General features: G+C 38.8%; 2 protein-coding genes across 2 annotated transcripts; one reads left to right on the forward strand and one right to left on the reverse strand.

The window, feature by feature from the left end:
• Window positions 1–25,907, reverse strand: LOC306905492 (neurotrypsin). The gene is made up of 14 exons (XM_079476138.1): window positions 25,604–25,907; window positions 21,665–21,707; window positions 12,664–12,906; window positions 12,133–12,271; window positions 11,593–11,771; window positions 10,821–10,968; window positions 9,469–9,647; window positions 9,146–9,287; window positions 7,889–8,100; window positions 5,163–5,304; window positions 4,775–5,056; window positions 3,509–3,631; window positions 3,078–3,358; window positions 1–2,957 (listed from the first exon to the last, which is right to left on the reverse strand). The coding sequence occupies exons 1-14, from the start codon at window positions 25,673–25,675 to the stop codon at window positions 2,623–2,625; spliced, it is 2,520 nt and encodes an 839-aa protein (XP_079332264.1). The 5' UTR covers window positions 25,676–25,907; the 3' UTR covers window positions 1–2,622.
• Window positions 5,986–6,989, forward strand: LOC306905387 (cannabinoid receptor 2; the record flags this gene model as incomplete). The annotated part of the gene is made up of 1 exon (XM_079475957.1): window positions 5,986–6,989. Exon 1 carries the CDS (start codon window positions 6,063–6,065, stop codon window positions 6,987–6,989), a length of 927 nt encoding a protein of 308 aa, XP_079332083.1. The 5' UTR covers window positions 5,986–6,062.
• Window positions 25,908–27,716: the final 1,809 nt, after the last annotated feature.

Below are 27,716 nucleotides of genomic sequence, written 5' to 3' on the forward strand. Positions count from 1 at the left end.
GAATGCCACGAGAAGAGGTCACTTTATTTTGGCACTTGTCACACATGAAAATATTCAAAGCATTTTTACAGAAAATCAAAGACTTGGTTATGACAGAAAACACACACGAATAGATGCTTGCATGACATGCAACAGACATCAACCCCTTCACTCTTCCAGTGTCTACAGAGACCCGTGATAAAGAATCCCTAAGCTCAGATGCTGTCACTGGCCCACTTTATACGGTCTCACAAAAGGTCAGTACTTTGCATTGCAGAATGGCTTTTGAGGCAAAATCCAAAACACAAACAAGTTAGGCTTTATAAGGAAGTTCTACAGACAGTCCCTTTTCCATCATACATCTCGAATCATTCGTACTAGACCCACTGAGGTAACAAAGAAGTATGAATATTTCAAATATGAGCTCTTCCTCAAAATCCATTATTGAATGTAGGCCTGCTGGTTCTTATGGCAATAAAATATATTGCAGGCCTATCAGAAGGCATGACTCCACTTACATTAAGAGCGTATAAATTATATATACCTGTTAACTAATTCAGCAGGCAGATTATTAAAATCATTTGTATGACATTATGCATTAATAATAAAGCAGGCAGAATATACGTTTTTAATGTTACAGGAAGAACTTGCTTTTAGAAGTAAATCTTACTGTAAACCGTGCCTGTGTTTCATGGTGTGCAGATATTTGTTGTGATGATGGATAGTTTACACAGGTTAAGGAACATAAAAATGGAGGGTCATGTCCATACAAATATATCAGCCAAAGAAATCTTACGTGTAAGTTTCGCAGATCTGCATCTACCAATTCCACCAATTGACTAATCTGAAAGAAAACGGGACTCAATTTTCTTAGCTTAGCCATACTTCATCGTTTGTGATATCACTTCCAATTTACATTTGCCTACTGTCACTGTGACCAGTGTTGAAAAGCCCTTGTCACCTGCATTTTGTCTGTGACACTGAAATGTAAAATTCTTTGCATCATGAAATTATTTCTGGACAAATAAAATACCATGAATCAAAATGAGAAACAGCTTGAAGAGCCTTTTCTATGTACAGCACAAAACAGAATGGAACTCCTATTGAGGAAAAAGACACAATATCGCCACCCCCTGGATGAAAACACACTGTTCACAAAACAAAAGAACAGAGACTGTTACAGATGCTACAAAATAAAATAACACAGACATTAAACATTGTAGACAATGTTCTATATAAGTAATGAGAAACTATAAGAAACCCTCTTGATTTAAACCCTTATGAAACCATCATTATCAATTATCATACTTCATTTACATTATGACACATCGTATCAAATCACCATCACAAACTGATTCAATGGACCATAAAAGAAAAATCACGTTAGGCAATTTGCTATTAATCATTGATCAGGTCATACATCACTCGCTCTAGATTTCACCCCCGGGAGAGGCGAAATTGTCATATTAATTGCAAGAAGCATGTACATAATGACATGTTGCATTAAAACACCATTAGTACAGACTAAACCAAACTGATCGAAAGACAAAAGTCACGTTAGGCTATTCGCTAGTATGATTCTAAAATGCCACCTATGCCCTAAACGTCTACTGAGATTAAAAACAACATTTACAGAGCCTTTGATTTCTGAGCGTAGCATGTAAATGAATATGAAGAGCTTAATATTATTGTCATGATGCATGGCTTCAAAATAATGTTGCACTTTCACACTACATGTATAGAAGACTTATGGCTTTAAAGATAACGCCAAGTAAAAAAATCCTGTGCGATTTATGGGGACTGTTTCTACTTGTCTAATTCACAACACTGAGTTCAAGCATTCTGATAAATAAAAACGCTAAACCCCAAAGGAATCCATTCAGTTTTCTTCTGCGGCAAAACCACAAGATAAGAACTAAACCTGCTTGTGCAGAGCTTATGCTACCTTTCTCTACCATGCAGAAGGCTTGGGCAGCTGCACTGAATGGCTTTTGAATACGATACATACATAAACATGCACTGCAGCCTCTGGACAGCACTACGATTTAAATGCACGATATAAATCGGCCACTTCTTTTGAAGGTACAGTTCAACCAAAAATGACATCTGTCATCATTTGCTAACCTACGTGTTCACCTATATCCTCTTTTCATTATTTCATTCATATATATTCAAACTATACATGCCATAATTTGAAACCTCAGACAAAACCATCAATGACAATTGGTGTTTTAATTGAATGAGTAAGTATAGAAAAATCTGACAAATGAATGATGTGCTATTCCTTTTCATGATGTGCTCCATGCAAGAAAGCTGAGTAAATGATGACAGATCTTTAGATTTTGGTGAACTGTTCCTTTAACATCACACAGGTCATTCTATCTACATTGTCCTAGATGTACGAAACCCTTCACAGACTCTACATGTCGCTCTTTCTGAGAGCGAGACAAAGATTCTAATCTCTAAATGCTAAAGACTACCTAAAATTTAACTGTACAGATGGAGATTAGATCCAGGGCTTTCGCAGAGGGCAGGGAGGTCGAAGTATAGGGAAGAATGATGTCAAACATTTTCAAACTCCTGTTTCTCCTTCAAAGAGTCCTGTTGCTCAGAAGTGTCACGGGCGGATGGTTTCAGAGAGATTTAGTGCTGGACAGGAGCGGTGCTGTGCGTGACCTGTTCAATCCACGGCAGGTAACGGCTGACCCGTGAATATACACCTGGGTACGATGGGTCACCGCAGCCGTGGCCCCAGGAAATTACCCCTGTGAGAACCCAGCGCCCTGCCTCACTCTGACACACTAACGGACCCCCGCTGTCACCTTGGCAGCTGTCGCCATGCTTTCGGAGGTCAGAGGTCATGGTGCCAGCACACAGCATGTCATGGCTGGTGAAGCGCTCACCGTAGCGCTTCTTACATTGCCACGAGGGCAAAAGAGGGACCCAGGCCTGGAGGAGAGTGTTAGGATGGTCTGTGTCTGAAAAAAGAAAAAAACATAATTGTCATCATAACAGGGCGTTATGTTTTTGTGATGACAGATGTTTTATTATATGTGTAAAAAAATTTTTTTAAATGAATGCACAATATGAGCAGTTACCAGTCACTCCCCAGCCAGTGATGACACATGACCCAGGTCTCTTGCCCCACTTGCTGCCAGGTGCGGGTAGGCAGGCAGCGTTCGTATGGGGATTAAAGGCCACGCACTTTCCCTCCGCCCCCTTCAGCCGGATCAGAGCCACGTCATGCTCCCAGCTCTCTGTGTGATACTTCTTGTGCACCTGGATGTGCTCTGGAGACAGCACGCGCTCAAAGTCGTCCTGCTCCTGCGTGTGGTAATCCCCAAGCTTCACAATGTACCGGGAAGCATCACTTCCAAACCTGAAATGAGAAAATATATTGCTTTTGTTTACTATCATTTCAATTTACAGTATATTTGTAATTTCGATAAAGATCAATTTTATAAAGGGTTTGTAAATGTGTGCGTGTCAAATGAGATACTGCTGAGCCACCAGCAGGTGTCTCTCTTACCGTTTAAAGCAGTGAGCTGCGGTGAGCAGCCAGCAGGAGTTTATCAGAGTAGCTCCACATAGAGGCTGATTCCCTTTAGACTGAGATTTGAGCCACAGAGACGCCTGCCATGGCCAGTCACCCCTGTCGGGTACACATATGTGCACATATACACACAAACATTCACATGAAAACACAAACACGTAGGATGAAGATTGAGAAGTGTGTACTGTACATTTCCATTTTAGAAAGCACTCGGTGTGAGTCATCTGTATTTTTGGCCCTAGATGGTAATATGCAGAGACGAAAAGCCATTAAAATGTAATTTTGACGTGACAATACATTTGCATATACCATCTAAATATGTAAAAGATATATTTGTAGACTTATTTTTCTAAATAAGACAAAACTTGCTCTTTTTGAGCATATTAAAGGGATGCAAAAGGTGAACACAATGTCCTCACTCTCATGTTATTCCAAACCTGTATGACTTTCTCTCTTCTGAAGAACACAAGAGAAAAGCTCGATATGCACGATAGATGTACATAGTTTATTTGTTATATTCTATATTTCATAGATTGTGTTCCAACCCCTGCAGCATAGTTTTATTCACTCCTGCAGCTGCAGCATAGTCTCAGTTTTATTTTGTTTATTTATTATGTTTGTGTCTGTTGCACTTGTTCTGGCATTCACTGGGGACAGCAAAGTAGGAATTTCATTGTAAAGGGAAACTTGTTTTCCTCACTGTACATATGACAATAAACATTTGAATCTGACCAAACAACATCAGCATTGGCTTTCCATTGAATCAACACAAAACCATTGATACATTTAAAGAGTCACATACAGGTTTTGAATGACATGAGGGCGACATTTAAATTTTTGTATCAACTATCCCTAAAATGTACATTTTACATTTACATTTGTGCATTTGGAAGATGGTTATACAAAGCGACTTGCACTGCAATTTTTGTTTCTGACTATGTACAATCCACTGGGATATGACATTGGTGTTGCAAGCGCCATGCTTTAACCTCTGGGCCAAAGGAAAGCATCCTTAAATCTATCCTTTAAACAAGCTGCAATAAATAAATAAAGTAAGTACAATACAAAATAGGAGTAGTATGTTTTTGAAAACATTTCTTTTTGGTAAAGTGTAGTGGAGCAATAATGTCACATTGCAGCTTTAAATTTCCTTTAATATTTTTGAATTCATATTTTTTTAGGAAAATATGCAAATGTTTTTTTCTAAAAGGGCTCAACAGCTGTAAAATCATGACTGCATACCTGACAGATTTATATCCTCCCACTATCCTCTTGCTGCGTCTCTCAGCGCCAGCTCTCAAACCGCAGGTGTGTGTGCCCACCACAGCAATATCAGCTTCCGGCTCTGGCAGATAATCGCACATTACACCCGCATCCTGCCCGTGCTTACACACGCGGCTGTCTTGTCCTTTAGCAGGGCACTCCCCGAGAAACGACTCCTTCCCGGTGCACCTCACATTGGTCAGATGGATGGTCCCCTTCCCCGCTCCGAAATAACCCATGGGGCGGGCTTTGGCCACCCCGCTGCCATAAAGTAAAAAAAATCTCTATTAGGCAGCTGTAATCTTTCAGCATGCTAGATATAAATGCAATTATGCTTTGTGATTGACGTTAAGACATGGAACCGTACGTGAATCCGAGCTGTCTGCAGACGATGGCAGCGTTGACATCATTCCAGCCACGATCGCAGACACCACCCCACTCGCCATTGAGAAACACCTCCACCCTGCCCTCCTTCCTGTTGTCGCTACCGGCCAATCTTACCAGCGGCCCTAAACCCACAGGTACGGGTTAAATTAATCAGAACTGAGCATTTTAGTACAGGGTAATAAAAGTAAAACAAATGTATTTGTTGCACACACCACTTTTCACCCTGTGAAAAGTTTCTGCATGAGCCACCACACTTACCAAAGTTTTGCCATTTGTTAAAAAAATCTTGTGAGAAAGCAAACACAAAAACAAAATCCATCAACTATGTGAAAAAGAAAACATGAATAATGGCCGAAAATGTCAAGCAAAGCATTGAATAGCCAAAAATCGATTTAAAATCCACCCTTTGGTAATTGCAATTTCACAGAAGATGCACAGATATCGCAAGAGCGTTCGTAAACTGTAATGAATGTGGAAGTGCGTGATATGTTTCCACTCCAGAAGACCCTATAGGCAGTTGGATACACTGATTGTATCCGTGCATCTGAGCATTAGTAAAGATGACTGAATAGGCTCCGATAAAGAAAAGAACAGCCACACAGATTTTAGCTGAGTTTAGGTAGTTCAGTTAAAAGTGCGCACCACAGATGCCTGGTCTCTCACTCTTAAAACCAGAAAGGAAATGACTCAAAGAGTGCCACAAAGATTAAACAGACCAAACGACAGAGGAACTTTAAGGACGATGCGCAATTCACCATTTGTACAGGTCGGTTAAATGTTACGTAATTTTCCCCTTCAGCAAAAACAGTAACTGTCAAAATCTAAGATAAAGAATGTTTTTTTTTTTCTCCAGATAGACTAACTTGAGAACCCACTGGAAATGACAAACCGTAGCTGTGACCTGACCGACTACATGGTGCTGAACCAAGCTGAGAAAGTGGCCATCGGCACAATCTGTCTCCTCGTTGCACCCTTCATCCTCCTAGCAAATATTCTCGTTCTGGTGGTGATAGTTTGTTCATCGAACCTGCGGCGACATCCATCATACCTGTTTATGGGCAACTTGGCACTGGCTGACACAATCGCTTGCTGTTTTTTTACCACTATCTTCCTGAGTTTCCACCTCCTTAATCCGGACAACTCATCGGACAGCTACCTCTTCCAACTGGGTGGCGTGACGGTGGCGTTCACAAGCTCCGTGGGGAGTCTGCTTCTGATGGCAGTAGACCGCTATCACATCATCTACAAGGCTTCCGGCTATAAAGTCCAGCTGAAGCGAAGATTGGCTCTGGTAGGCACGGTGGCATTATGGGTTGTGTCGATTTTCATTGCCTTCCTTCCTCTTATGGGCTGGAGGTGTGTGACCTGTCAATCATGTTCCAAACTGTTTCCTTACGTCGATCGGTACTACCTGGCATTTTGGGCGGCTCTGGTTCTGGCGGTGCTTGTGTTTATTTTGGCCGCCTATGGGGTCATAGTCTGGAAGGCCCACCAACACGATGTCAACATGGACGCAGAACATCCAGGAAAAGCACGCATGCGTGTGGATATTCATTTGGCGAAGACTTTTAGCTTTATTGTACTGACTCTGTTGGTATGTTGGCTGCCTGTTCTTTCTTTCATGATGCTAGATGTGGTTTCAGGGAGGATTTGGAAATGGCACAGAAAGGCATTTGCTTTCTGCAGTCTGCTGTGTTTGGTGAACTCCGGTATCAATCCGCTGCTTTACACACTGCGTTGCCGTGAGCTGCGTGCTGCACTTGCTTCATTGTGGGATGGTTTACGGAGATGGAGCCGTTTGTGCTAGAGCAACACCTCATCCGATTGAAATTGATTTATATATCACCCAAGCCATCCAATCAATATCTGACCAATAAACCTCATAGCTCACAACTAAAACTAACCAATAGTTTATCAATGGATAACACATTTTCTGTTTTTAATTATAGTAAGTAATGTTTAACATATCCAAATCTGTATACATTTCTTTGTTCTGATGAACACAGAGAAAGATATTTGGAAAAATGCTTGTAACCACATATTTCTTGGCCACCATTGACTGCCATAGTTGAAAAAAATTGCTTTATAAATTTCTTTTGAACACAATACAAATTAGAAAATATAATGCAGAATGTTGGAAACAGTTCCTGGACACTTTTTAATTACCATTGTAATGTCTTCTTCTATGGTAGTCAATAGTGGCCAAGAACTGTTTGGTTACAAGCATTCTTTGTTCATCAGAACAAAGAAATATGTAAAGATTTGGAACAACTTGAGGGTTAGAAAATGAGAAAAAATATATTTTTGGGTGAACTGTCCCTTTAAAAGTGGACTTTATCATTTGTCACCTTAAAAAAAAATGTCTTTCTATAATAGGCTTCACATTGAAACAGTATTTGCGATGGGAAAAAAATCCTGTTGTGTAATGTTACACTGCAAAATGTCAAATGCAGCGAGGTGGTCTACACAACACTCTATTTAAATTCAAATGGATGTTTTGATCAATAAAAGCCAGTGCTTTAAAAAGCGACAATAGCTGACCTTATTTATTCCAATCCACTGTCAACAGGTGACATTTAAATCCCCTCTGAATATCACAAAGGGTCAATGCAGCACAGAAAAGTCTATCAGCAAAACGTATCTCGACCTCAGTCAAAGCCGTACACGCAAACATTGTTTATCCTTGTGTGTGCAAAAATAACTTACCAGTAGTTTCTGGAGCTAGTGGGACCTCATTGTTTTCTGCCCTGTGGCAGCGTATTCCAACATCTTCGCTGTGTGAGCAGTCGTGCCGACCCCAAACGCCATGTTTACACTCCAGCAGAGAGGCTTCGCTACCCTCACACTCCACATCATCCAACAGAATCAGTCCTGTTCCTTCTCCAAACACTCCAGTGGGCACGACCTCTGCACCGCCCCTACACACACACACACATGTGATCAGAGCAAAAACTCCACAGAAACAATCAAACACTTGAAATAAAATCACATTGCCCTGGAGAACATTAAAAGACTAGACACCTACGTACAAAAATGTTCAAAACTTTTGAAACGCTTGACTGAAATGTTCTCCCACATCTACCAAACCTTTTAATCTGAAGGTGTATGTTTAAAAATGTGAAATGACTATTGTAGACAAATATATAATTGTGCCAAAACAGTAATTTATTTCATTACAAAAATACCAATGAATTTTTTTAAATAGTTTTATTGCAAAAATACCAATTACATTTTTTTAAATAGTTTTATTGTTTAATTATTATATAAATTATTAATTTATCATATTTAATTATTGGACCAAATCATTAAGAAGAATCAGTTGAGGAGAGCAAAAAATAGATGGAAATTCTCCAAAAGTCCACAAGAAACTGTCTGATAAAATGCCAAGTATGATTAGCACAGTATATTCAAAGTGTAGATTGAAGAAGCTAGAATATAAACTTTTTCATATCTTTTGGATGGTTTTAGTCACAGCATCATAGTTTACTATTATAAAAAAAGTGTTTCAAATCCAGTGTAGGTTAGTGTAGGTTGCTTATCATATATACTATTACTGAGTAAGATAAAAACATTTCCAAAATGATTAACTACTATTAAACTAAGCTTCAAAATAGTTTTCAAATTCATCTTATAATATCTCATTCTTGTAACCAGCCTGAACTCTATTAAATGGTTAAATTGAATGAAGTTGTGAAATTTTAATCAAAACAAACAATTATAATGGAACACCAACAGTGTTATCATCAACATTTTCTGTGAAAAGTTTGTAAGTAAAAATGACATGAATTTCACTTTTGTTTGTGTAACTGCTTTCAACATTTCAAATCTGTATTCATTTTTATCCTGAAATCAATACAATAAAACCAGATGTGAATCCTCACAAACATTAAGATCCCACTTTCTACTCGAATAACACACTGAGATGATGCATAACATAATACAGTCATGATGAAAGAGTTTCACCTGAATCCAAGCTGTCTACAGACCACCTGTGCATGCTGCTCATTCCAGCTGTCATCACACACTGTGCCCCAGTCCCCGGAGTGATAGACCTCCAGACGACCCTCCCACGGGTTATCGCCATCTACCAATCTCACCACCCCATCTGAATACATAATACATACAAACATGTGCAAACATACACTAAATATCACAAAATATACTTGTATAATTGCTAAGTTTACGTGTTCATGCATTTAGCAAATGAATTTATCAAAATTGAATACTTGCATTCAAGCTGTACATTCAAGCTGTACTGCATGCAAGTCTATGCATCACGTAAATACCTGTGTAGGGGTTGCATGACACCCCGGCGTCTTCCATATGATCACAGTTGTGCTGTTCCCATCCACTGTGACGGCACTCATCCAGTGAAAGCTCATTGCCTGTGCACTGCACTGCGTCCAAGTGGATCGGCCCACTGCCCTGCCCAAAATGAGCCCATGACCAGGCCTTGGGAATCCCTCTACACACATAAAGACATACAAGGAATAAAAAAACACATATCTTTGTTAAAGGTCCAGTGAATGAAATTTAGCGGCATCTAGCGGTGAAGTTGCGAATTGCAACGAACGACTCACTCCACCCTCTGAGGTATTTACGAAATGCGTTCTGTACACCAGTTTGTCCGTTTGGGGCTTCCTTAGAAACAACATGGTGAATTCCATGCAAGGGGGCCTGCAGTTTACTGTATGTTGAGAAAAATAGCGAATTCTAAGGTAATAAAAACATAAAGCTTTATTATGTAAGGTCTTTATACATATCTGAAGACATAGTTATATATATTATCCTGCATTTCTGTCAATAGATCCTCCAAAAAAAATTACATTGGACCTTTAAAGCCATTGCGTGGTGGTTTGAATATGTGCTGTGGTGCTCATGCAGTTGATGAGATTTTTATTCAGGCTTAAAACATTTTGCAATTCAGAAACGCCAACATTTCCATTCACCGCTTTCTACTATTTTAGGTATTTTTATAGCCTACAATGTTTTTGTGAACTTGTGTTTATTTATTTATTACTGTGAGTTTAATAATGCAACATCCTTGTTTAAAAACATCACAGTTAACTCTTCAACGAGGAAAAAGAGAAGGTGCATGAAATGAAAAAAGGGAAACTTTTGCATAAGTGCATGCTTTTTTTAGCGTCATTTGAAACACGTTATGCATGAGTCTGTTAACTTTGCTTTCTAGAATTTCCATAAACGTAACAGTAGAGACACATAAGATATGTTTTACCCTCACACCACCACTTTATCCGACAGCTTTAATGTAGCAGTAAGTGAACCCGTGCGTATCATCTCTGAAGTGTAAGTCTACACTCGTGTGCCGTCTCACTGTTTTCATTCTCTGGAACTGCCATAATATGATGGAGATGGTGTACAGAGCAAAAAATACAAGGATGCAAAATAAATAATTCAATCTTCTTCTCATAGAGATGAGAAACTCTTTTCCCCTCTGGGATGAAAACATCTTGAAAGTTTTTCATGTTATGAAGTCTGCTAGCAAATGTAAAAAAAAGCAAAAGGCACTTAGTAATGATTGCAGCTAGAAGCATAAAGTATTACTCTTACACCATCTGCTGAGAGTATTTGAGCATTTATTTCATTACTATATATGATCGGTAAAGTGAAACCTTACCCCAGTCCGAGCTGCCTGCAGACCACCTCAGCATCCATGTCGTCCCATTGATCATCGCAGATGGTCCCCCAGCGACCATCATGGAAAACCTCGACACGACCCTCAAAGTCTTCCTCTCCTCCTACCAACCGTAGCGATGGTCCATTACCTGAGCGAGCAGACCAAAGGGTCATGACCCAAAATCACAAATCAATATTTGTAGAAATATAGCGACACAAATTGAATGTATGTATACAATATTGAAATGTACTGCACAGACTTTTGCGCAGTACTGTATGTGTTTTAAAATAAATGACCAATAACAGCTCAGGATTGGATTTTTTACTCACAACATTCAGTCATTTTCATAGTCGTATTTGTGTTATTTCATAGTTTTGATGAGTTTACTAATAAAGATAAAATATCCATTATAACAATGTTGAATTTGTTTGCTGTATCTATCTGTCTGTGCTTGTGGCTTCAATAAAGATCACAGCAGGCAATCATAAATTCAGACAACACTGATTTTAATTCCACAAAGGAAATCTAAACCCCCGCCAAAACGCTCCATTAAAATTTCCGATCTGCGTAAATGGCATCTTAATAACTCAAAATGGATGAACAAAGAAGCTGCAATAACAGGATTTTTAAAAGATAACATGATCATCCTTATGAAGGCTTGGACGGCTTTGATTTCTGTTCACATGTCTAAGGTCTCCTGGACGTGGGAGTATTTACATCGCTTGTCAATCAAAAGGTCATCTGCTTTATTCCCTAAAAAAAGAACTCTGACCTTCAGGTGGTTCGCACACCACTCCAGCCTCGTTTCCATGGTTACAGTCGCTAGTTACAAATTTCCTACTCCGGCAGTCCAGCAGGGATTTCTCATTGCCACGGCAGCCAAGGCGGGCATAGTGAAAGAGCCCGGAGCCGGGGCCAAAATATGAGTGCTGGAGAGCCGTGCCAATCTCACTACGGAAAGAAAGAGAGAGACAGAGACACAAGGTTCAAAAGATATATGGGGATATGCGCCTATCCACCCACTCTCAGCTCTCCGACATGGAGAGATCTATAAGCAGTGCAAATTGAACTTTTAGTGCACTTGCCAATCGCCGTAACCATATTTTACTGAAGTGAAATATGGGAGATGAGAAATAGAAAACGTTGCAAAATAAACCTAATAAACCAACTGGCACCTATTTTCTCATGTTTCATTTACTGCCAATTTGTACTCGCATTTGGCTCTCTGTGATTGTTAATTCTGGACTTGCATACACAGACTGAACACACCTACAGCCAATTCAAAGAAAAAGTCAAAGCAAAGCATGTGTACCCCAGTCCAAGCTGTCGGCAAACCACAGTGGCATCGCGGTCCGTCCAGTGTGTGTCACAAACTGACCCCCACTGGCCATTCAGGTAGACCTCCAGACGGCCGCTTTTAGAGGACGAGCCCCCCGCTAACCTGACCGCTCCTGTGAAAGCAGGTGAGAGAGAAACAAAGTCTGAGTGATTCTGACAGGAACAGAAACAAAACCCAAAGCGTAAACTGTAGTAAATCTCAGGATTAAACAGGATTTAACTCTATATCTGTGTTAACCCTATATGCTTTTTTAACTTCATACAAATACAGCTATAACAAAGCTATTTAGGGCAGTTTATAAAGAAATAATAGCCTACATTAAACTTCTTTTTTTAAGAAGAAACTATATTCACAGAATGTATTTGAAGCAGGAGAAGGCCATTCTCTAAAAATGTTTAAAACGACTTGTACTGTTTGTTCCCAAAATGTTTGGCATTCATCTCAACGTCTCACAGGCTTAACGTAGTGACTGTATAAGCTTTAATAAAGCGTGTTAGCGCTCACCCTGGTGGCAGTCGCAGTAGGCCCATCCGATGGCCCCTGAGCTCTGTCTGAAAAAGCACCATGGGTTGGACTCACGGTCAGGATTTCGACAAAAATTGTGCTCTCCCAGACCCCTGCCCGGATACTGCTGCACGTAATCCGGAAACTCTGTCCACTTCAGACAGGGCGAACCGGAGTCGGTCTGAGATACGGTGCCATTGTAGTAGCCCAACTCAGTGAATCCCTCCGAGCAGGACAGAGGAACTGAAGAACAGAGATAAAGAAACAAAATATGAAATGTAAGTGTCGACATGAAACTCAAACGCATGAAAACCATTACACACATTCGCCCAAAAATAACCATTATGTCGCCATTCATTCACCCTCGTGTTGTTCAAAACATTGATGGTTTTCTTTCTTCAGCGGAATACAAAAAATATATTTGGAGACATCCTCAAGTCACTGTGGTCCAGCGTAGTTTGGTTTCCAACATTCTTCAAAATATCTTCTTTTGTGTCAAGGATGTGGCTCATAATTGTCTTTTTTAGCCAATTAGAATACTGGCCGTTTCTGATATACTCATTTTCTTATTGGCTGACAATACCGTTTGACAATGAGCTTGGCTGACACCAGACTTGAGGATAAAGATATTTGCCTAGTGGGCACAAAAAAAACCTTTACTGATGATTATTTTTCAGGTCTGCTTCCAAGAGAGCCCGCTCTCATAATCCCTGTGTGTAGAGTCCAAAGTAATAATCCTCATTTTATAAAGTGCCAATCTGTATTGCTTTGCAGATGTGGTTTTCAATAGAGCCTTTCAGGACTGCATCATGCGAGTCTAACAGCAGCCCTTTTGTTTATCTCCCAGGAACACCCACCTTGGCCTAACATATCCTCCAAGCTGTGAGCAGGCCACTGATTCCTCAGCCCCTACGCTGGAAGCTGAAAAGAGGGGGAAGTTGGACATCTGGGTCCCTTATCCAGCCTTATTTCCGAGCATAAAGGATGAGGGATTAGACATGGTTTTTTTCTAAGCAGGTGACCAAAAGCCAAGTTGAGCAGCCAGTAAGGCAGCAGGAAGTCGAACTCTTGCTGACCTGCCCTACTTGAGTCTGACAAGAAAGTGCTACAACACCCTTTTCAGGATTTAAAGAAACAAGTTTGGTAAACTTGCATTTTAAATTAAACCAAAGTTTACCCTAAAACTAAAAAAATTTTAATCCAAAACCTCAATGTCAATGTGCAAAACAACCAGCAGCAGCAGTTAAGAAGTAACCCAATTCCACGGGAAAGCCGTGACAGACTGGCACGCAGCGTTCCAATATGGTGGACGACCTACGTATATCGACCTTTAGAAGCAAATATTAATGCTGCATCTAATTATTTATATCTACAGCTTTCCTGTAGCTCAGTGGTAAGAGCATTGCGTTTACAACGCAAGGTTGTGGGTTCCATCCCAGGGATTGCAGATACCTATGTATAAATGTATAGGATAATGCAATGTAAGTCGCTTCGCCAAATACGTAAATGTAAATGTAAAATGTCAATAGGTACTTAAAGGGATACTCCATCATGATTTACTCACCCTGTTGTAATTTTAAACTTTCTTTCTTACGCAGAACACAGAAGATATTTTGAAGAATGGTGGTAACCGAACAACCGCTTCTATTGAATGGACACACAACCAATGCAAATCAATGGGTACCACCATTGTCGATAACCAACATTCTTAAAAATATATAAATAAATCATACAGGTCTGAAATGAAAAGAGCGCATAAATGATGACAGAATTATCATTTTCAGGAGGACTATCTCTTTAAGGCAAAACTCAGACTTGAAAGAAACTGCTAAAAATTCTTGCCTAAAGAATTAAAGAATCAAAAAAAAAGAATTAAATAACTTTAAAAAAAGAAATCAAATGAAGAAAATATGGATTATTAAACAGATTATTCTATCCAAAGCGTTCAACATTTGGTCAAAGCGAGCCATATAGGTAAACTAGGCAGATCGAAAATCATGGCTGGTCCTTCTCCAGAACCAAAACTCAATTATGTTAACTCAATTTTGGTTTTGCGGCTCTACGCCAACCAGAATCAAATTGCATTTCTCACATTGGAACAGAACGCATGTATGGCTAGATAATGGCTTCAATAGATTATCAGCAGTGCCGTTCTAAAGTTCAGTTCGAACATAACTTTATTTTGCTCAGGGGCTTGGAGCACTTGAGTTTAGTGCTGTGCTAATCAGGAAACAAATGCATCTCCCGTCGGATGACTGCACACACTGCAGGGGTGCGAGCGGAACTATGAAAAGTACGACTGTTGGAAGCCCTCATGAAGACTTTGGATGGTGAGGTCCATATGGACTGAAAGACTGCAGGCACTGCACAAAAAAGCCTTCCAGAAGTCTCCAAAAGATGTCAGCACATTTTCCATGTTTGTCTGGAACTTTATTTGGAGTTGAGGCAGGCAGGCAAGACAGTCCGTGATGGATGAGAAGACTGTGATCTTCCACCTACACTAATCCTCCGCTTACCCTCAATTACAGAATCCACAACTACGTGACTCAGCAAGAAGTCATTCACGCGGCTTGTCACTAAAACGCACGTCGGAAATCAAGGGTACTTCCATTTGAAAATACATTACAGACGGTTGGAAGAACGGATAGTTTATCATGTCGTCTGCAGTCGTCTTTGTCGGCATACACATGCTGGTGCAATTTCTGGGCCAGGCCTTCTGCATTCAAGTGATATCAGAAAAATATATATTGAGGAAGAACAGCGTGTGTGTCTACAGAGAGGCAGAAGAGATTAATGTCTCCATCTCCAGGCTTAAACAGACTCACTGCAATAAGGGCAGAGCTGAATTAGACATTTTAAACAGAATGACTGAGAGCTCTCTCAGAGAGAATTGTGCCAACCTCAGGGAAATCGTTCAGAGCGTTTCTCTTTAATTGGATGCATGATGATGTGTGGGTGGGAAATGCCATAATGCAGTCGATGAAGTGTCTGGAACAAAACATAAATATTTTTCACTTGAAAACGAAAGTGAATAAAGTTCTTCCTTTTAAATATATATTTTATGGGTTTATATGTAATAAAAATAAACTATAGATAAAAAAGTTTGACTTCTTTGAAAAAAGAAGGGTGTTTTAAAGTCCACATGACATCAGAATTGACAAATAACATTATTTGCTCAAATTACTGGTTTGATCGAACAATTAGACTTTTCCCATTGACTTTTGGAAGATGGAAAGAAATAAGCTCTGTGATTAACAAAGTTTTTGATGTTCACATGTTTTGTCTGTCAAGGTAATCTTTACAATTTAACACAACATTTGTTACTTTTGAAATCGATGCACAATCGGCAAGAGTAAGAAGCTAACATGATGCAATAAATAGACTATACAATGTTCGCTCGATATCAACGTCACCATGCACCAAGCCTCCGACAACTCTTTCAAACTTTATTAAAAACGTGTTTACTGGTAAGTGATGATGAATCCCCATCCACGTCTTTAGAGATATGTGCCCATTTTCTATTATTTGTAAAATGTATATGTGCGACGTCTAATGTCCCTGCCAAGTAGTCCCTTTCAGCAACTTGTTAGCAACTGCTGTTTTTAAGACACATTAAGGCTTTAAAAACTACGAGCGGGTTATAACTGTGGTGTTTTTATGTTATAAAATAAAACATGAAAATATTTAGAGGTTTTGTTAAGCACAGCCCTTAATAACACAACTTGACCAACTTTGTGTTTTCCAACCAGTCAACTGAGCTACAAATAAAATATGCATCAATGTATCGGACCATTTGTTCATTTATTAATTTATTAAATTGCAACAAGGCACTAAATCGTACAATGTCTGTTCCATAACTCAACTTTTTTCTTTAAGTAAAAATAATAAGTACAAAATAAAATCTGTCGAAATCATAGTATATCATAGATCTGTTAAAATAAATATTGTGATGCAATAAGCTCCAAGAAAAGCTAAAGGGGTATGTTTGGCAATGAGCGTGGTAAAATCTGTTGGGGAGGTTAGTGTGGGATGTAGCTAACATAAGTTTCGAAGTTTCGTTTGCATTCACGTTGCGTGCATTAGAATATATAATGCGTTCGTCTGAACGGCCAAAGCGTCCAGTATCAGCTCCAAACGATAGCGGACCATCGGGAAAACGCCTGATATGCCAGATAAACAGTCCGCCCCTGTCTGTCTTCATTTACAGTTTGGTTACGAGCATTCTTCCACATAATTTTCTCTGTGTTCATCACAAAAAATTTACATCGATTTTAAACAACTCAAGGGCGAGTAAGGGATGACTTTTTTTTTTAGTGAACTGTCTCTTTAAGAATACAAATACTTTTGTATGTAAAGAATTGTGTGCATCAGATAAGAAAAACAAGTCTCAAGCACATTGTTCAACAAAACAATATAATTACTTTTTGTGATTTATCTGTTGCTTTCCATTATATGCCACCAGTGACGCCAAAACAGCGCACAATTATTTTTAAAGCTGAGAGAAATTTTTCAAAATGAGAGAAAAAACATGCACCTTCTGACTGAGAATCTGGAGACAGAGAAGCTGAAAAGAAGGTCAGGTAATAAAAGGATGTAAAACAGAAGCATCAGGGCATTAGGACCTGCACCGGGAGCCAGCCGTGCTTACTCAGCATTTTCGAGAGATTTCGATCCTGTTCCATTACGATGCAAGAAAAATGGCTGATGCCCAGGTGTTAATGACTGGAAGACACAGCAGGGGGGAAGGGTGGTAAGCTAAAGGAAAATCTCAGCATTTAATCGGACCCCTGACACATATGATACTACACAAAAAAGGTCTTGCCAGAAAACAGTTAGCAAGTGAAGGCAGCAGAGAATGGGAAAGGAGCCATCCGAACAGGGCGTGCTACGGCGTTCAACAGCTAAACAAAACTGAACAGAATGACACAGAACGCAGGTGTCCTGAGATTCCCTCTTTAACACGTCATGTCTCAATAAAAATGAGCAAATGGTGTGATTCGCTGTGGTCCGTAGGCCAATGACAGGCCCATGTTTAATCATTGCACCAAGCAAGATATTGACTAAATAATATAATGTCTTTTTTTACAGTATGTCTAGTAAATTATGTCACAATAATGCAATGTATTTGAATCCTCTTCATTTTGGGGCTATTCTCAGAAAATGTATAAATCAGTTTCCCTCAAATCAGATCAAATGAGCATATTCAAAACGAGGCATTTCTGGACACATCAACAATGTCACTATTCCAGCAAGATTCTGAAGGAAACACATGCAGATTTGATGTGTAGGGTGGGGAGATGAAACATCAAAGCTGTTTGGGTACCAAAGGCCGGCAGGGATGCACAGAGGAGGAGAGGCTGAGAGGGCTGGCTTGTTTTGGCCCTTCCCATTTTGATTGGTTTGAGCCTGGAGGGGAGGTCTAAAAATGCCTGGCTATTGGACAGTCAGTGTTATCCTACCTCTTTTTTGTTGCTGACATCATGTGGTTGTTGAGAGGGTGAGAGGAGCTTGTTTTTGATAAAAGATTACAAAATAATGGTGTGCACGGATAAATCATTTATAATAATCACTGCAACACAAAACACAAGAATTTTCCTGTTTGATTTCATGGTGACTTTAAGTAAACAATGTTTGATAGCAGCAGCTTTTCTCTACCCGAGTCATGCAATAAATCTGACATTTACAACCAGTTAACAGATCAAACATTCACATTTCCCTTTGATCTTCCAAATAAAGCTTACGCCCTGTCTACACCGAACATGACATGTCACCATACGATAAAAGACAATAGAACACGCTAACAACCATTTGATTTTTAAGTTTGTTCACACTGGATGCGGCTCGACGAGATAAACCCATTAAGAACAAACCGTTGACGTGTCGTGTCACTTCATGCAGGTCACGTGTCCAGTGTAGACACAGAGTCAGTTTTAAAGAAACCAACAGTTTAATGTTTAACAGTTTGCGAATGACTCATAATTGTATCCAAATTTAGTTATTTGGTGTTTGGTAACGAAAGGGCCTACTTTGCATCAGCAACACTGACTCAATGACAAACAAGTCATACATAGGAAGACAACTGATGGCTTTTGTATTCATAGAAACTAGTTTCTAACAAATGATTCATTTGATTGTTAATCATAAATATAATAAAAATATAGTGTGTCAAATATAGGCAGTCATTCTTCCAATGGCATGCAAAATCATGATCCTATACTGCCATAAGGTTATAATATTTCAAATATTTATTATTATCATTGGACACCTATTTGGAGGTAAAAATAAATTGTAAAGTTTTGCAGCCATAATGTTTATGCCATATATGTTTAAATGTAGCGAGAAACGTTAGCAGAAAGTAGCAACCGAACTTGTCAACTTCACAAAGTCTGACAAAAACAGTCAAACTGAGAACACAGGTCTCATGATGCCTTTCAACACAAAACAAAATGTAAATTGGCAAACTATTTATCGAAGGCTACTAAAACAAACACCACAATATAACATGAACTGTTGAAAATTATAGCAACTATGCAAACCAAAACGATGGAGATCTGGTCGCCTGCACGTTTCTTACCTTGATCACCTTTTTTTCCGTATGGATCTAGTTCATGTTTTCATGTCTGGGCAAACTATTGAGTACGCACCAATAAATTAACTAAAGTATTTCGATACAAAATATGAAGCTACTTTCATCAACCCTATCAAACACAAATGACAAAATACTATTTTGTATTTAAAATATGTATTTAAGATACATATACCGTAAATACTGCCCATCCCTGCCTTCGGGAGGGAGTGAAAACGTGACAACATCTTAGTCCTGTGTCAGCCATTGTAGTGCTTCGACCAGGGATGGGGGTGGAGTGAGCCATTGTTTGAAATTTGCAACCTCACCACTAGATGCCGCTACATTTCATACACTGGACCTTTAAAAATAACCCAACAGAATTGATCCTAGCCTGTTTTATAGCTCTTTGGATTCATTCGTCTTCAGCCGCTGGCACCCCCTGTGCTGATCCGAGCTAATGAAAGTGGATATCAAGTAATTTACGCAAATCGCCCGTATGCCGTTCTTGGACACACGCGCTCGCAGCTCCGCGCCATAGGAGAGCTTATTCTCCCTCCCGTTATAATCCATTTCACCACCACAATGAATATTTGATACGGTGCACACAACGTGCTGTGGCGTGTTAAGCGAGTGTGAGAGCAGATGCGCTGTGTGGCACCAATAGGTGACAGGAGGGGACATGATCACATTAGGCCGTTCATACTGGCATGGGAGTTTAAACAAATCAAAATAATTGAGGACTTTCTATTATAGTGTTGGCAATGTACAAAGCTTCACCACAAAATCTACAGGGAGTGCTGTATGTTTCAATCTGTATAACAACTCTTCATATACCTACAGTATTTAAGCGCGTTTTATCTGGAGATTAACACCTAACCATTAGTATTAATCTTTAGTGAGGATCTGGTTACGCACCGTTTGCACGCCGGACATGAAGGATCTCTCACATAGAGGATCTTGCTGCAAAGAGGTGCTATTACCTTTCTGTGATGGGCGGCTTTCTCTTGACTGGCAGATGATGAAATAGCAAAAAATTATTTTAGACGTATTGTACTGTATGTTGGAGATGAGACTAAGACTTTATTTATGAAGCAGAATATCTGTCTGATATTTGACCTGTGTTTTGACTTGCATAACCTTATATGTTTTGCTTATAGTCAATATGTTTTCTTGCACAGCTGCATAAATAAAGTTGACCTGACGTAAATGATGACAGATTTTCCGTTTCTGGGTGACTCTCCCTTTAAGAAAATGCATCTTAAACAACAGATGTTACCAAGATCTATACAACACATCAAAAGCACACAACAACTACTCAACTACATCTTTGACCCATTTCTTTTGATGTACCAGGGATGCTACCGGCACAGTTCATATTCTCACAGAGATGAGAAAACCAAGGCACAAATCGCTCAATCTAAACTCATTCTATTCACGGCCCCATAAAGCCGTCCGATTGGCTGGGTCGTGCTGGGCTGTTTATCTGTCCTGATGCAGCGACATCAAAGCGCTCCGAGTCATTAGCACTCTGGGATTGGAACTGGAAAATTTCACGCCGTCGAAGTGTATGAGAGAGAGATGAGAAGAAAATCTGACAGACCGCAAAATGACGGGAAACCATCACAGGGCGTGTGGCCTTATTAACCAGCAACACTGGCGATATCGAGCGCCCAGCGCACAGCAGTGATTGTACAGTAAATGTCATATTTTGGAGCTCTGGGGAAAATTGATGAATGATTTATATAAAACAAGCCATCAGAAATCTATCTTCCGCGGCTCATTAATAACACGGCCTGAGCTGAATGAGATATGCTGGGATGTAACAAAATAAACAGCGGTTTTTCATTTGGCATGCACCTTTTTAAATGCAAGGAAGATGCAGTGTCTCCTAAAGGGATACTACACCCAAAAAGAAATTTCTGTCATGAATCACTTTCCCCCGAGTTGTTCCTAATCGGTATACATTTCTTACTTTAGGAATAAAGAAATTTATAAAAGGGTTAGCAACTGAGATTTCTGGAACATCATTGACTACCAATGAAAAACTTTCCCTATTACTTTCCTAAACTCTTCAAAATAGCTAATTATGATTTTTTTAACAGAACACACACAAAATGCTAAGAATTGTCCTACCATGTTAGTCAATGATGTCTCAGAAATCTCAGTTGCCATCATTTTTTCAAATATCTTTCTTTGTGGTCATCAGAACAGGGAAATTTATACAGATTTGAAAAGACTTGTAGGCGAGTTAATGATAACAGAATTTTTCTTTTTGGGCGAGTATCCCTTGAGAACCCTTTGGAGAACATTTAGGTATTGTTGAAAACTGTTTTTCTTTACCTTGAGTTTCTCCGAAGGGTCTCATTATTCTGGAAATCCGAGGAACCCAGAATGGTCCCTCAGGTATCTTTTAATTTTCTCTTTTTGACTCACCTGTATTCTGCACACCATTCAGGTAGCTGTCATCTCGATTCACCTGCAGAGACAAAAGAAAACAGAGTTCAAATGTAAGAAGCTTACAGAATTATTTGTTCGGCGCAATAAAGTGTCTGTTTTAATGGAAAAGTTTTATTGTCTTAGACATGACACACATTTGAACAGCGTTACGCTCTGTATCTGCCTACGCTTCTTCCTGGCTCGGAGCAAACTGTGAGAGTCCTTCCTGACAGCTCTACACGGAACAGAGATAATATCTTTCAACATTTTTCCATCAGACGTTTTATTCACATGCTTACTTTTAATGCACTACGACGGAAGGGCAATTAGCAGATGAGTTTAGTACGCAACTCTTTCAAGGTAGCTTGTCTCTCTGTGGAGGAGACAAAAAAGGAAAACAATGGGCAAAAGAATCAATCTACTAAAGGTCATTTGACGGAAAAGACAGGTTCACTGCAGACAAAATGTTACATCACGTTGTAAAAAGACTTCAGATGACTCCGCAAATGCTTTTGCGACTGTAATTTCCAAGGTTCTTAGCTCTGATTCATAATAGCGTGAGCGGTTTAGTTGAAAATCAAGCTTATAGCATATTGACCGAATCTGACACTGGGTTTTTTAGCATTGAGGCAAAATTTTGGCTGCTGTCATGGTTGAGCTCACCTTAGAAATCTGAAGGTTGCCGATAAAGCTTTATTGTGTCAGGAATAAGAGGAAATCTGTTCCTGTGATTTGAAATGCAATGAGTGCTTTTAGAAGGCAGGACTGCTGTTGTAACTCAGGTTTGAGTTTTCCAGAAATAATCGGACTCTCCCAAGTGATTTAGTGCTTTCTTGCAGAGCATCACGGTAAAACCGTGAAGCATGTAATTCAAACTATTTGACTGGGCATTCATCACTGATGCATCTGACTTTTGAAACATTTCACGCATGGGTATCTGGGTACCCTGAACTCTGAAAAATGCTGGGTTATTTTTAACCAGCGTTAGGTCAAAAAGGGATTAAATTACCCCAGACGATGTTAACAATTGGTTAAAAAACAAGCATTTTGGGTTGAAACAACCCATCACTAGGCTACCAACCCAAAGGTTAGATTTGTCCTTTTGTGACCCAAAGCTGCATGGGTTGAAAAATAACCCAGCATTTTATAAAGTGTGATAAATATTCAGAAATACTTGTTTCATTTTATAGCTATTAGTTAGCATGAACAAATAAAGAAAATGATTTATACTGTATGTATCGAGTTTTATGTATCCTTGCTAACCTTCTAAAACCACGGATGTCCGAATCTGCTGTTTTTCAAGAAATTGAAAAGTTGACAAGCACTTTTTAATACTTTTTGTTGGTTATTTGACAAACAAAGAGTTAGTAATAATAATGATTTATGGCAAAAAATGTAAATGACAAAACATGGAGATGTGAGGTTTCAGATTTCAGAGATATGTTAGTTTTAGGTCATGTAAAATTAACCAACATTAACAAAAATCAAACAACAGTATTTGTAATACTAACATTAAATGTCAGGCGTGGGAATTTTGACGGCATCTAGTGGTAAAGTTGCAAATTGCAACCAATGGCTCATTCCATGGCTCCCCCTTGCTTTTGAAGCAGTAGGGTTGGTGATACAGGACTGAGATGTCGTCATGTTTTCACTTCATTGCCGAAGGAGATGGACCCTGCACTCCAATTCGGCTATACCATGCCTAAGGTACTAGGCAACATTGTGGCCAATAACTGTCACACACATGAAAATACAGCTCTTCATTCCATTGAGGTATTTACTCATTTAATATTTGGTATGTAATGTTAACTGTATACTTACATTTGATAATTTAGTGATGCATCAGTTATATAAATATTAATGCAGTGGAGTGTCACTAAACTCCACCTACTCGTGGTGAGTTGTGGGTAATATCAGCCGTTTGAATATGCATAATTTCTACCGGAAATAGTAGATCATCCGGGAATCTTTGGAATACTATTTTCAACATACTACGATTTGATACATACTAATTCTACTTTCGAATACTATTAAGATAATATAGTATGCTGAAGGGAACGTATTCACTAAAGGCTCTCTGTAAAGCTTTTTGTCCGTTTAGGGCTACTGTAGAATCAACATGGAGAATTCCATGTAAGGGGACCCGAGGTGTATGTAGATAGAAAGAGCTCATTCTAACGTAATAAGAACATAACGGTTCATTATGTAAGGTCTTTATACACCTCTGAAGGCACAGCTATGGATATTATATTGCATTTCTGTCAATAGATCCTCCAAATTACACACAGCACCTTTAACAAAGAAGAAGAATTTTGTTGAGCATTGCCATATATTTAAATTGTGTTTTGTCTTATGGCTGAACCAGGCTGATCGAGATGTTCAGTCAAACAGAACAGAGTACCACTATCAAGAGTTTATATTTGATGGGAAACTAAACCTAAAAATACCTTACAGTTGACCCTGAACATCAAGCTGGGTCTTGATTTTCAAAACATTGAACTACACGCAAGTAAACATCCCGCAGCAGTGACTTTATTTTTTGACAAGCAACAAACTGCACAGCACCACAAGCAAAGTACCTCCAGGTTAACCACATTACAGATAACAAGCCCCAGTTATTAGCTCTAATATTTGTGCTCATATCAACCCACTCCGGTCAGTTACAGCCCTAATCGCATCTGTCACTCTCATTTCAGAGCGCCATACGAGGACGGACTGACAGTGTCTGTGAAATAGCAAAATACAACTTTGAAGAAACTTTCAAGAGAAATACTTTAAATTGGCTTTCTATTAACATCTGTGATGATACATTTTTAATTCTGTACAAAGAACAAACCGGTAATGAAGTTCCTCTTTCTTGTATAGCACAGATGAGCGAACATATGACCAGGTGGGTCTTACTGGCAGCTGCAAACAGAAGACAGTTCACAACAACCTTGGAGATGTCTAGAGCAAACACACAGTGTGTTGTGATGCTTGCCACCACTCTGTACCTCTGAAATATTATATATAATATATACTGTATACTTGAATTATTATATAAATATTGTTTTAATGAATAGATCAAATCAACATCAACTCATTTGTCGGGGCTATAAAATTATACAATTTGGAATGGAGCACAGCGTGCAAACTGCTAATGAATTCTGTTCCATAATGCTGCTGTTTCGCCGCCCTAACAGATGTTAAAGTGGATGTGAACTAAGATAGAATTATCTGTTGAATAACGGAAATCTATTTCCTTTATTTCATTAAGTTTGAAAAATTCGGAGCCACGTGGTACCTAAGTACACATAATTACAAAACAACAGGCATTTCAGTATAAACTAGTCTTTCTTTGTTTTCCTTGAGCTGTGTTTTTGTCACTTCATTGCACATTGTATAGATGCTCATTCAACAAATTTAACAATTTTCTTTCACAACCTTTGAAACACTGCTTCTGTGTTGTTCTAGCAAAATCATTACAGCAAATATGGGTCAACGTTTTATTCTTTGGAAATGGCTTTCGAATGGTGTGTAGGTTCTGTTATCCGTGCATATGGATTCGGTGAGAAAACGGTAACAGTATAAATTCATATCATAATTGAATGTAAAGCCTAATATAACAAATAACAGAAATGAGGCTGCTTGTATGAATGCAGTTTCACATTTGTATCCTTTAAACGACATTTCTTTTGCACAGCAGGGCATGTCACATAGAGGGAGGCGGCTTTGCCTGAATCCACTTAACAGTGAGCGTTTTATTGTACAATGACAGATATACTGTAGGTAAGAAACTGCACTTACACTGACCGAAAAAGGACACTTTACAATCACGCGGTATTTCTTACACATTCAAAGCCACCGAAATAAGATACAATGTCCTTTGTGAACGTCACACAGCTATTTTCTCACGGGAGAAGGGGCGCGTGTGTTTGTCCCAAAGGCGCGTCTTACCTCCGCGATCACCGGCAGCCACAGCGCAAACGCACCGACCAGGACGAGCATCCTGCACACTCTCGCATCCATCCCTATCTCCGGCTCTGTGTCATTGTCCGGTGTTAAAAGCCACTTCGGTCATGCAGGACTCCGGACGGGCTTGGGATTGCGAACGAACGCGCCGTTAAACGCTTCAAATGGCGCGTTCGTGAGAATGTTGATTTAACGCGTCGGTTTTGAAGGCGAGTGATGTACCGCTCCTCCTTGACCTGCCGTGGGTTGATGTGTGATGTCTGTTCGGTGTTGTAGTATGTGATGTGATGTGATGCACACACCCCTAGAAGAGACCCACGCGCGCTCGTGAACCACCAGCCAACAGACTGGGCGTCACTGCAGATCTGACAATACAAATCAACAACAATGATAAGTGAATTAACAAACAAAAACAATAGTGTAGATATATATCCATACGAACAAGTGCAACAGCAATTGAGAATGTATCACGTTTTTCCTATACAAAGTACGTTAAATCGTAGGCATCTTTATATTTATTGTGTATATATATATATATATACAGACTTTAATATAAATACATGAGATGCTATAGAAGTGTTGTGTTTTTGTAAAAAAAAAGCTCAGTGGTTGTATTGTGTTTGATGTATTACATGCATTGCCTTTGTATTCGGCTTGAACATGACTGAAAATTGCTGTTATGTCTAGTTTAAGGCCAAACTTGGAGACAGTTTATTGCCTCTAAATTTCTTTAATTTATATAATTTACATATTATATAATGGTAATGTATCACGCAATGTACAAATAAACACCATAATACAAAGGTAAATGGTCATTTCCATAAATCAATGTCAATACTAAAACAGTACCATCATACACACAAACGCATATCACCATCAAAATGCCATTTATTTAAAATGTTATTTTAGAAACATTAACTATTTATTAGTTGATGATTGCAGGACCACATGACCATTCAAAGGGTCCTATTGGATGATAAGACGCATCAAAGACAAACACCAGAAGACCTAGTATATGAGTAGTTAGGTAAAATACCCCAAAGCTACAGCCATTCTTTCTCATACTAAAAATAATAATGAAATGGGAGGAGTTTATTTTAAGCATATATAGATTCAGTATAATCAGCTTCATTTCAGCCTATTTGGTATATCAGATGTAATGTTCTTCATCATACGCATAAGGGCTAAAAGTTAAAAGAATAAAAACTGTACATTTTAATTTAACACATATTTAGGAAATATTTTGAGGTATTTATTTATATTGACCAATAATTGAAATTATATAAATGTTCATTCATTTTTATACTTTGTACTGTGCATATTAATTTTGTGTTTATAAACACATCCATATATGTAAGAAAAATATACAGACATATATATCTGGATGAATTAATGGTTTGACAGTTATAATATGCAGTTATAATATAACTTCTTAATGGTTACTTCTGACTAAAGGTTTAGTCATATCTACTCTGAGACCATTTAAAGTGCTATATAAATAAAGCTGAACTGAATTCAATGGTATTCACTTTTAATTTGTTTTAATTAATAACCTCCAGTCACATTATTGAATAACTTAAAGAGATTTTTATGAGTATTTAATATAAAAATAATGAGGTTTTTGTATTGTCTCATTGCTTTTTAAATTACAAGCATGATTGCTCTTAATACATATTTGTTTAGAAAACAACAGTACACTCGTAAAAATAAAGGGTTCTTTGCATAGACAGAACCATTTATTAACAGATTTTTCACCTTTTAATAATCTGTCATGGTTCTTTAATGAACCATTCAGGCAGACAAAGAACATTTTAGAAAGGTTTGTTTAAAGAGTGTAGAGAGGTAAATGTGAATCTGTGTTATCCTAAAAGACCTGAAGGGATTGTGAGAAGAAACAACACTCCTAGAAGAGTTTAGAGGGAAGGAGTCTCTCACAGAAAGAAGAAAATATAACAAAATATTTCGATTAACACACCACAATATTTAAAAAGAAAATTTTGCAAAAACATTTCCATTAAACGTAACTGTTAAAATGCCATATTCTCACAACAACATCAAATCTAAAATTTTACTGGATCCAAAAGTCTTGAGTTTCACT

This window comes from Barbatula barbatula (genome assembly GCF_947034865.1).
Source record: "Barbatula barbatula genome assembly, chromosome: 16".
NCBI lineage: Eukaryota > Metazoa > Chordata > Actinopteri > Cypriniformes > Nemacheilidae > Barbatula > Barbatula barbatula.